This window comes from Dermacentor albipictus, chromosome 8, assembly GCF_038994185.2.
Source record: "Dermacentor albipictus isolate Rhodes 1998 colony chromosome 8, USDA_Dalb.pri_finalv2, whole genome shotgun sequence".
Classification (NCBI taxonomy): domain Eukaryota; kingdom Metazoa; phylum Arthropoda; class Arachnida; order Ixodida; family Ixodidae; genus Dermacentor; species Dermacentor albipictus.
Genome location: NC_091828.1, coordinates 55,187,423 through 55,199,664, shown reverse-complemented (window position 1 = coordinate 55,199,664; position 12,242 = coordinate 55,187,423). Strand labels below are relative to the sequence as shown.

Here is a 12,242-nt window from a genome sequence, read left to right as displayed (position 1 = left end):
GATTCAAAACCACAGGAATGTAAAAACGTTGTAATACTAGATCTGTCTCCTTGTCTGTGAACCTTGCATGATTAAAATTATAGCATAACCTTGTTTAACGCCATTTCTTAATTCTTGCGTTCTTCGAATTGGTTTTTAGTAAATTAAGTTAGACAATGAACTTTTCAAATGAAGAGTACCGTGTCTTTTCATTCAGGGCATGCGTTAACGGCGAGAACTAATTGCATAGCGAGTCGCTTACCTGTGTGTTTGCACGTTGCAGGAACAAATGCGACCGCGTAATACAGCAACGCGTGTTTTGGCGGCAGCTGCAGCTCGGAAGGAATGGGCGGTTGGCCCTTGTTATTCATTCAAGGCACTCCTCAATGGATACCCTGAGAATCCTCAAGGAGGTAAAGCGGCTTCTCTGCAGCACTGCTAGCTTAAATACGCCTTATTAGAGAGATTGTCTATAGACGGGTACATTGTTCCTACCCGAGCAGTGTTGTGACTCGTTCTACGGTGGAAGAGGTGGTTTCTTACAGCTGATCCCGAAATTTCAATGTCTTCAGCACTGCCTCGGTTATGACGTCACGGACCTCATTGCGCCTTGGAGTATTGTCCTGTTATGATATATCTCCCAATAGTATCTAAATATTCGAATCAGTCATTTGTTCGGGGGAGAATGACTCCCTCATTTTTACAAGAGCCCGGGCTAAGATGCTAATGCCGTATTGCGTGAAGTAAATAGATGGCTCGAGCACCGGTTTCTCACTTTGTTGTTTTACTTCGTAGAGCTCAGGTGAGCAGGCAGTAACGAAGGTTATATCTATATAAAATATTCAACTTTTTAAGGCACTCTGTTAAGGCACTTGGTGTCCATTTTCATAAAAACATGTCCTCGGATCTGCACATCAATCACGTTATTACGCGTATTGCAAAGTCTGTTGGTATTTTAGCAAAGTTTCGAATCTTTTTACCACAAGAGGTTAAACTAAAAATTTACAATGCTCTGTTACTTTCTCATCTTAATTACTGCATCCTTGTCTCGGGCAAAACCACAACAACGAACTTAAATCGCATATTCATACTCCAAAAGAAAGCTCTCCGACATATATCCAATGCAGATTACCACGCTTATACTATACCACTTTTTCATCGTTTTAATTTAGTTTCTACTCACAATCTTTACTCGTATCAGCTGGCGATAAGATATAAACAAAGCATCAACAATCCTGGAAATTTATTAGCTTCCCTTGCAGACCTGACAATTCGAACGCCGATAGATGACACTCGTAGCACGGAACCCTGGCTAATACCATTTTCGAGAACATGCTATGGGGAGCAAATGCTTCGCTGTTCTCTTCCTATGCTAATAAATTATCTACACAAACAGACATTAACGATAAAAAATAGTAATAGAGCAAGGCTCCGCAACATTTTTGTACATGTCGAATAACAACTTTACAAGAAAATGCAAAATTCACTTATATGTTGATAAGATTGTTTTCTTCTCATTTGTACGCCTGTGCTATTGTAAACTAGTTATTATCTTGTTATGCATAATTGATTCTATTGTTTATTTGTCGACTTGTCACCTTCGCTGTGCCTTGTAAAAGGGGGCCCAAACCCCCGTCAAGTGGACTAGCTTCCACTTTTTGTTCGGGCCTCCTTCCAAAGTCCTTTGGAAAAACAAACATGATTTTGATTTTGATTTTGATTTTTGATATTTCAGCAGCGTTTCCATCGTCAATTTCTTCAAGTAGTAGCACGTGGTGCAGTCACAATAAATGCAGCACTTAACATACTACTGCGTTGGTAGCGCGTTTTTTGTATTCGCTCTAACTGTAATGTGTTTGGCGTTGCTCCTATCTGCTGGTCAGTTTTCAGCAGCGAGAAGCACCTCAGAGATTCAGCGTCACAACTGTTCTCAATATAGTCTTAAAAAGTCATGTGACGCCCACACAATCTGACCATCGTCCGTGGTAGTGCTAACCACATGCTCCTATCTTCTCTCCCAATCAGATGCTACCATGCTACCAACTGACTGGCCAATACTCCGGCACTGCTTCACCGGGGACTGGTCCGAGGCGCAGCTGTGGATGGACACATTTCCCAAACTGTGCCTCGGGCTGACTCCACTGGTGGGATTTCCCAACGCGGTTCCCGTTGCTGAGGTCCACCGCAGGATTCCATTGGAGCGGCTGCTGCTGGAGACGGACGCACCGTACTTCTTCCTGAAATGCGTACGTGTCAATCCCTTGATCAGCTACTATTGCTGTTGGCCAAGTTAGGAAATATGGTTCCATGTACACGATGTTCGTCCATTGTGCTCGCGTCAGAGACCCCCTTTTTCATTTGCGTCCAACTCCATTGAAATTTGTTTTAGTGTTAATAATGTATTGGCCGCTGTAAGCTGCATATATTTACAGATCTTGTTATGTAAAGCTACCACACTACTGGAGCGGGAACGATAAGTTCTGCGGCATGACGTTTATTGCGGCTCATTGTTATAACTTGGTGCGCATTTGAGCTCAGAATAAATGTACCATGTTTATGCGAATAAAACGCGCACATTTTTCTGGATGGTTAGCCTTTTGTACCACATACTTCTTTGATACTAGTACGAAACAAAAGGTGGTGTTTCGATTCCAGCCAATTTAGTAACCGGGTCTTCTTTTAACTACGGGCGCGGGAGTGGCAACAGCATCATGGCTCACCTCCCGCCTTTTGGCACTTCGCAGGCATTCCTGGCATCCTTTCTTCTGTGGTAGGTGCTTGCCTCTGATGACTTAGCTGACCGTTCCAAATATGCTGCACCACCAGACGAACCCGCCGGCCATCACTTCCCAGACTACTCCCTACTGAACCCATCCGGACTGCCCTGCCCAATCTACTGCGCATCTACGTCATCAACGGTGACGTCAACCCCTGGTGCCTACTTAAACTCCCGGCCGTTCGACACCGTCTTCAGTGGGCGCGGGAGTGGCAACAGCATCATGGCTCACCTCCCGCCTTTTGGCACTTCGCAGGCATTCCTGGCATCCTTTCTTCTGTGGTCGGCGCTTGCCTCTGATGACTTAGCTGACCGTTCCAAATATGCTGCACCACCAGACGAACCCGCCGGCCATCACTTCCCAGACTACTCCCTACTGAACCCATCCGGACTGCCCTGCCCAATCTACTGCGCATCTACGTCATCAACGGTGACGTCAACCCCTGGTGCCTACTTAAACTCCCGGCCGTTCGACACCGTCTTCAGTGGGCGCGGGAGTGGCAACAGCATCATGGCTCACCTCCCGCCTTTTGGCACTTCGCAGGCATTCCTGGCATCCTTTCTTCTGTGGTCGGCGCTTGCCTCTGATGACTTAGCTGACCGTTCCAAATATGCTGCACCACCAGACGAACCCGCCGGCCATCACTTCCCAGACTACTCCCTACTGAACCCATCCGGACTGCCCTGGTCAATCTACTGGGCATCTACGTCATCAACGGTGACGTCAACCCCTGGTGCCTACTTAAACTACCGGCCGTTCGACACCGTCTTCAGTGGGCGCGGGAGTGGCAACAGAATCATGGCTCACCTCCCGCCTTTTGGCACTTCGCAGGCATTCCTGGCATCCTTTCTTCTATGGTCGGCGCTTGCCTCTGATGACTTAGCTGACCGTTCCAAATATGCTGCACCACCAGACGAACCCGCCGGCCATCACTTCCCAGACTACTCCCTACTGAACCCATCCGGACTGCCCTGGCCAATCTACTGCGCATCTACGTCATCAACGGTGACGTCAACCCCTCGTGCCTACTTAAACTCCCGGCCGTTCGACACCGCCTTCAGTGGGCGCGGGAGTGGCAACAGCATCATGGCTCACCTCCCGCCTTTTGGCACTTCGCAGGTGTGTAAGCGTTTTTCCCTGTACGCTAGAAAAAGCGATGATCTCTGCTTGCTGCTACTTCCACGCCCACACGTGCTTTGTGATACTATTTGCGAATGTTTCCATATGTCTGTGTTATTACTTTGCTGTGGCGACATTGAAACTAATCCTGGGCCTACCACGCGTTCAGAGTATCTTCTTGATACACAGAAGCTACCTGATGAACCCCTCGGAACGAATGGCCGTCCTTTTCCAGCTTCTGAAAGACGTTCAATTGCGATCGGTACAGTCCTCAAAGCATCAGACAGAATTGGTTGCTGATGTTAAGGCAATCAAAGCCAGCCAAAAAAATATTGAAAGCAAGATTGGCTGCATCCAAGAAAGACTGGATGCTCTTGAAGATAAAGCTAATTCACTAGATCAGCTTAAAGAACACGTCACAGGTCTCCAGAAATCTGTAGCGACGTGCAACACTCAGCTTGTTTCCTTGCAATCTGGGTTCAACGACCTAGAGGACAGATCGCGAAGAAACAATTTAATTTTTTATGGCGTCCCTGATTCTCGTGAATCATAGGAAGATTCTGAGGCCCACATCATTAACGCGCTAGCAACTATCATCGGCAGTCTACCCGACATGGCAATTGAACGCGCTCATCGTCTCGGTTCCTATTCACCTGATAAATGGCGCCCCATTATAGCGAAATTCAGCAACTACAAAGTAAAGGAAAAGGTGCTTTCCGCGCGTAAGCTCCTAAAAGATAAAGACATCACGATCTGTGATGACTACTCACCTGCCACCCGCCATATCCGAAGTAAACTGATTTCCTTTGCAAAACAGTTACCGGGAAAACCCCTGTTTCATCTTCGATACAACAAGTTAATTGTAAACAAGAAGCAGTACACGTACGATCCCGTTACAGACAGCGTGACGGAGTGCACGTCACAACACACGCGTGCTAACACCGAACCGCGTACTGCGCCACCTAATCTTCCATAGGGAAGCGCGAGGGGCAGTGGAAGTCACTTATATCCCGTATCTGTCCTTTTCACTAACATTCGAAGCATCAAGAACAAACGCGACTCATTCACTTCCACAGTCGACACGTTTAACCCAGATATTATTGCACTTACCGAAACTTGGCTGCACCCACATATTAGAGACCACGAAATCTTCTCTACTGCCCATGGCTTCTCAGTTTATCGCTGCGACCGTACGTTGCGTCAAGGTGGTGGTGTTCTTCTGGCAATTAATAAAACACCTACACTCTCAACCCATTACTATTGCTACTAACTTGGAGATAGTCTGGGCAATTATCGAAATAAACTACGTAAAAATTATAATGGGCGTATGTTATCGCGCTCCTACTGACGTTGCCTCCTTTGCTAACGAATTACAAGACACAATTAATATCGTCGTAACTCGCTATCCTTCCTTACCCTTGTTTCTACTAGGTGACTGCAACATTCCAAACATAGTCTGGCATAGTGAACCTATCGTGATACAACCGTTCTCCGCGTTACCAAAAGATTTTCTTGACTTGTGCGCACTGTTCTCTTTCAATCAACTGATAACCCAGTCCACCAGAATCACACCACAAGTCGCTAACACCCTTGACCTTCTGTTACAACACGACCCGATTTTATTTCGAATATTACTTACCATCCTTAAGCGATCACTCCCTTATCCATTTCAACATCAACATTTCACGACCGAAATCAGAAAAAAAAGGTCAAGACAATTCACGACTATAAGAAAGCTCACTTTGAATCAATTAACAACGAGCTCTGTATATTCCTTGATACTTTCCTGACTGATTTCGATAACCGCAGTGTTAAATTGAACTGGAATATGTTTGTTACTAAAATTCGTGAACTAACAAGAAAATTTATCCCTACCTAAACTCTTTCCTGTAATGATAACGCTCCCTGGTACAACACCCACATTAAGCGCCTTTCAAACAAAAAGAAACGTTCGTACAGACTAGCCAAAACATCTGGAAACGCTCAAAGATGGGCAGCTTACAAACGCGCTACATATAACTACATAACAGCGCTTAAACAAGCTAAAGATTACTTTTTAAATAACACATTGCCTTCCATGCTAACTACTGATACGAAAACGTTCTGGCGCACTATTAACCCAAAACATGACGACGCCATAACCCTTGTTGATAGCACCGATACCGAAATTGCCCCTGCCGATTGCGCATCTGTATTAAATGACGTTTTTACGCGTAACTTTTCTAAACACGCTCATGTAACACGCCCAACTGCACTATCTTACGACCATGCCGCAATGCACCCTTTAATAATCGAACCCGTTAGCATAGAAAAAATAATCGCCTCATTGAAACTCTCATCCGCTCCTGGCTGTGACTTAATTAACGCTAAGTTTCTAAAAAAACACTACCACATATTGTTCCATTATTCTTGCAAAGATTTTCTAGCAATCACTTGACAATGGTTCACTGCCTGCTGATTGGAAGGTGGGGAAGGTGATTCCACTCTACAAAACAGGTATTAAACATTCCCCACTGAACTATCGGCCTATTTCCTTAACGAGTATACCATGCAAAATTATCGAGCATGTTCTATGTTCTCATATCGCCAACTTCGTAGAAGAAAACTCCTTTTTTTCTGAGTTTCAACACGGCTTCCCCAAAACATAGTCATGTGACACCCAACTAGTATCATTCACGCATAAACTAAACCTATTGCTTGACCACTCTTGAGTTGCAGATCTAATTTTTGGGGACTTCGCAAAAGCGTTCGATAAAGTGTGCCATAGCTTATTAATGTACAAACTGCAACAACTAAACCTTGAGCCTAAAATTCTGTACTGGCTTGAAGTTTTCCTCACTAACCGTTCACAGTTCGTTTCAGCTAACGAAGTAACATCTAATCTGAGTCCTGTTCATTCAGGCGTACCACAAGGCTCCGTGCTTGGACCCCTCCTATTTCTCATATATATTAACGACTTACCTTCCTGTGTTTCATCTCAAATTCATCTATTTGCTGACGACTGCGTAATTTACACCGAAATAACTCGCGACGAGGATGTTACCAGGCTTCAAGCTGACCTTAACGCCATTTCTGCATGGTGCAATTCATGGTTAATGGAACTAAACGTTAACAAGTGTAAATTCATGCGTGTATCTCGAACTACCAGTAAACCACCTGTGTACTCCCTTAATAAAACTCCATTAGAATTGGTAACAACTTACAAGTACCTTGGCCTTCACATCACCTCTGATCTTACTTGGAATACCCACATCACCCACATAATAAGTAACGCTAACAGAATGCTAGGTTACTTACGACGCAACTTTTCCAAAGCACCTTCTTCCTTAAAATTAATCCTCTATAAAACTCTAATACGACCTAAACTTGAGTACGCTGCTTCAATCTGGGATCCAGGTCAAGTAAACCTAATACACTCACTGGAAATGGTTCAGAATAATTCTACTCGTTTCATTCTTTCTAACTATAATAGAACCGCGAGTATCAGTGCCATGAAATCTAGCCTCAACCTACCGTCCTTGTTATCACGTCGAAAATTGTTCCGTTTGTGCCTTTTTCATAAATTATTTCATCACCCGCTGCTACGCAACAAACTTATTTCTCCACCTCCGTATGTATCACCCAGACTAGACCACATTCATAAGGTGGACATTTCATTTTGCAGATCGAACGCTTTTTTGCAGTCATTTGTACCACGCACTTCCAATGAGTGGAATCACCTCCCCGCCTCGATAGCCACTATCGCAGATCACCAATTATTCAAGAATGTCATAGCTAACACTGTATAACTAGGAACCTTTTTTTTCATATTGTTCAACCTGTACTCACAAATGCCTTAGCTAACATTGTATATCTAGGTGCCAACTCCTGTTTGTAGAATTTACCCATTTTTCTTGTAACAACTCCCCTCTATAATGCCGTAATGGCCCTGAGGGTATGATTAATAAATAAATAAAAATATGCCAGCTCAATTGATAGTGAGACTTTGCGCACGTCTTGCTGGTAGTTGATAATGATAAGCATGCCTCGAACAGCCAGGGCAAGTGATCTGCTCTCCAGAGTAACTCGGATACGGCGAACGTTTTTCCCAAGTCAGAACAAAGTCACTAGTTGTCTGTCTCAACACGATAAGTTAATGAGGTAACAAATCGGTGCATAGCAGGCTGCGTCTATATCTTCAAGTATTAGTATGACTATACTATTGATAATCGACAGCAAATAAGTGTCGACCTGTAAGTGTCCACCTAGTGGACATGTGCATGTTATCTGCTGCTGAAGTTCTGATTGGTTGGGCTGGGGTACAGCATCAGAAGGACGTTCGTTAATCAGCATTTCAGCAACAGACAAAATGGACATATCCACTCGGTATATAGTCACAGAATACTCCCTCCCCCCTACTAACCGCTTCGCCCTCCATTGCACTACTCGTTCCCAGCTCCTCCTACACCAGTGTCACAGTAACCACAACCCCAAGACATTTGGCGAACGCCTATAAAGCGGCGATTTTTTTTCCATTGTGGTGTTACCGCGCACATGGCACGTCACTTCACTCCGTGCACCAGCTTCTTCTAACACACTGTGCGCACCTGCGTGCTGTGGGTGCCGCTTCCTACAAAGTCACAATTCACAGGACCGCTATAACTCTTCTCCCATCGACCAGCCAACGTTCTCCACTCGCCGTTCACATTTTCCTTGTCGCTGCTCCCTTTCACACGTGCAACGTCGGCAGAGTCCTCATCGCCGAGGAAACTAGAGTGCGCAGCTCAAAACAAGAACTTTGTCAGCAGCAAAATGCATTCCTATGTTCCCCCAGTGAGCAACACTGCGAGCCACGTTAGGGTGCGTGCATGGCTCGTGTCATCAGTCAGGAACTACGTCACGTCATACAATTCAGCGTGTTAACCTCTGATTGCCAAGATATTATGCTACGGTGGCATTTTCTCTCGATGTCGAAGTTGAGCTGCGTCTTTTTTAACCAGACGGCCTTTGCCGCGCAATCGCCGTTTTGTAAGACACCGTTATTCATGTTTGGTCTTCTGGTCTTGTCGCTGTCTCATGCGACTCAGTAAATGACGTCACAGTGCTCTCCTCGCCGTACGATCTCTTCATTCGCCAAGGATCTTCAGCGCTGACGTGCCACCTCGGAAGTATTCCACAACTGCCTTAATGCGCTACATTAATGCGTTAGTTGGAGAAGTATGGGAGAGGGCTTTGCCCTGCAGTGGGCGTAGCCAGGCTGATGATGATTATGATGCTAATTGTGATGGCGGCAGTACATTGCATTAGAGTTTAGGCTGAATGAGCGCAGCGGCATGCTAGTAGAATGAAAGTAGTGACCTCGCTATGTCGGCTGCATTTGCGCAAGTTTTAACGACAGCGTGTGTAAACGTGATTGCTCGGTTTAATAGGTGGGTGTCCCTCACAGAGCCCTCACTCAAAAACAACCGCCACGCTCATTCGAAGCGCCACAACTCTGAGAAATAAACAAACGCTTTGTGCAAGGTGAAAACATACGCACAGACATAAACAATTACATACGGGATAGTTTCTTGGACAACAGGCCAAGCAGGCAACAAATCAATAAGAAAACCCTGGATCCAGGTACATTTAGTCATAGAAAACATGGACGTCAAGTGTATGCTCAAACCGAACATAGAGTAAAGAAACAGCAAAGTCGCTGTGCCCGAGAAACTCTAGATGGTATACCAGAAACGAAGGTTGAAAACATTGATCAGTTCCTAGACAGCTGGCAGGACACGATGGAGAGAAACGCTGCAACAGATGTCCGGTAAGTTGTCTCTCAAGACACTGATTCAGGTATAAATTCATTGGGTGTCCACCGCGCAAGACATTAAGGCCGCCATGCCGCCGATAAACCCTGATTCTGGCCCTGATGGTCTTTCCGCTAAAAAGGCTCCGACAGATGCCATCCACTGCACTACGTGCAGTTCCCAGTCTACTTAAAAGGTTCGAGAACCATTTTTTTACCAAAGAAAGCGGAAGCTTCCCAACCGGGTGACTTTCGCCCGATAACTATCTCTCCAATCCTGCTTAGAATTTTACACAAAATATAAGCTAACCGTATATTACAAACCGTAAAATTTCATTACCGCTAGCGTGCATTTATCCCGGTATATGGCTGTGCAGAAAATATAGTTCTATCAACTGCAATAGACGAATCCATACATAGACAGCGGCCTCTATATGTGGCTTCAACAGATGTAGCTAAGGATTTTGACTGTTTCATTCGAGGCCGTTATACATGGCCTTGAATTAAAGGGCTTTTGTACGGAATTCATCAATTATAATCAAGAGTTCTATGAGACGGCGACGACCGTTCTCAGCTACGAAAATCATTCCCGACTGGTTCATCCTTCTAGTAGAGTTCGCGAAGGCGACCCACTTTCACCCCTGTTCTTTAACATGGTCATCGACGAATGGTTACCGGTGCCCATTTGTGGAACCGCCTTCCAAAGTGATGGGCTTGCGCTGGACTGCATGGCATTCGCCAACGACCTCATAATAATTACATCAACCCCCTAGGGCCTCCAACTCCACCTTGACATGTTTCAAGCCTTCCTTTCCAGTAAATGATTGACAATTAACACAAGGAAAAGCTTCTCCCTTAGTTTGCAGCCATCCGGCCGGGATAACAAAACAAAAATTATTAAGCATCAAACCTATCATATTGGCACTGAACAAGACCCAGCATCTACAACCACTTCAACATCGAAATATTTAGGGGCGTCCTTCGAGGCCACAGGTGGGACTGCTTTACCGGTTCACAAAGTAGTTCTTGAGATACTACATCGCATATCAAAAGCATCTTTGAAGCCGAAGAAAAGATTTGGTAGTATTAAGACCGTACCTACTCCCACGGCTCCACCACCGCCTGGTGTTCGGCCCAGTCACTACAAAACTTCTCCTTATATAGATGCTTCCGTTCAGGCAGCCACACGCCGATGGTTAGCCCTACTACATGACGCGCCCCTGGGCCTCTCCTATACAACAATTTCCCATGGCGGACTGGGCATCCCATGTCTTAGAACTCTGATCCGTCGCTTAAGACTCCGTTGATATTCTGCACTAGCAGATTCTTCCTCTAACCCATGTAGGGTCACCTCCACGATAAGGCTTACAAGGACATCCTTAACGCAGGCTATAAAACTCTGTCAATACAAAAACACTTCCATAACTACATCCAAATAAAATAAATTCTGGTACATGAACTATTGCAGCAACGCAGATGGGCATGCTCCGGAGGGTGTGGCCAACGCTCCAGGATCATGCGACATGTTTCGAGAGGGAACTACCCTTTTGAGGGGAAAAGAATTCATCGACCTACTGAACGTTCGTTCAAAATCACTTGCCAACTTAACCTGAACAAAAAGAGGCTGTGATGTTGACAAACTGTGCCGGGCAGGATGCAACTCATGGGAGAGCTTAGGCCGCATTCTTCAGGGATGCCATAGAAGACATCACACACGAATAGCTAGACACGACAACATAGTGGCGTTTGCAGGCAGAAGTTTGGGGGCGGCCTGCTGGAAAGTCAAAGTCGAGTTTCGGTGCAAAATGGGCCAGTGCACAAGGATCCCGGATGTGGTTCTCACAACGAAGAACCGGTCTGTCGTTCTGGACGGCCAAGTTGTTGGAACACGGATCGTCCTTTCTGAGGCACAAGCTGCTAGGTGTACCAAATACAGTGATCCGTCTCTACTCAAACAAATATCTGCAGTGGCTGGGCAGCCTCCCTTAGTAACATCCGTTACACTAAATTTCAAGGGGGTTTGCGCTAAAGAAAGTTTAAACTCTTTAATTGACCTAGGTCTTAATAGAAACGATATCAAGATGATGACCGTCCGTTGTCTGCAGGGGGCCTTCGATGTTTTCGGGCGCACCACCGGATGACCACTGTCGTATGAAGGGTGAAGCAAGCGCTGGTGCACCGTCGCCTCCTCCTTTAAGCTGTTAACAACACTGGGTAGCACTGCCCTCAATCAGTACTCGGTTCTTCAGGGGCTGCCTGTCGGCTGGACTGTGCCTTACGTTTTAGCTGACAAGCCACCACAAGATAGGAAAACTGTACGAAAGCGGGCAAGTTTGGATGAAAGTATCGGTGCAAGTTGCATTAAATGGTGAAGCGTTTTGCATTCTAATGTGACTACGTTAGCAGCCAAACTCATCTTCCACAGTAACATGTATAAAAGCATTGCTGACGGAAGATTTTTATTGCAGCAAACTGCTCAACTGCAGTAATTCCACGACCAGGTCACCAGACTTGCTGATGCTTGGAACGTCAAGCCGACGCGTTGGAACGGCAGCTGAGGCCCGTTTCAGAGCTTGCCACAGTCCTGGCCTCCTTTA

The 12,242-nt window shown here is 45.6% G+C and overlaps 1 protein-coding gene across 1 annotated transcript; it reads left to right on the top strand.

Moving 5' to 3' along the window:
- The first annotated feature begins 209 nt into the window (after positions 1-209).
- LOC139048436 (uncharacterized) lies at positions 210-12,000 on the top strand. Its single transcript, XM_070522824.1, has 4 exons — positions 210-392; positions 2,005-2,225; positions 3,588-3,875; positions 11,751-12,000. Exons 1-4 carry the CDS (start codon positions 269-271, stop codon positions 11,784-11,786), a joined length of 669 nt encoding a protein of 222 aa, XP_070378925.1. The 5' UTR covers positions 210-268; the 3' UTR covers positions 11,787-12,000.
- The last annotated feature ends 242 nt before the right edge of the window (positions 12,001-12,242 follow it).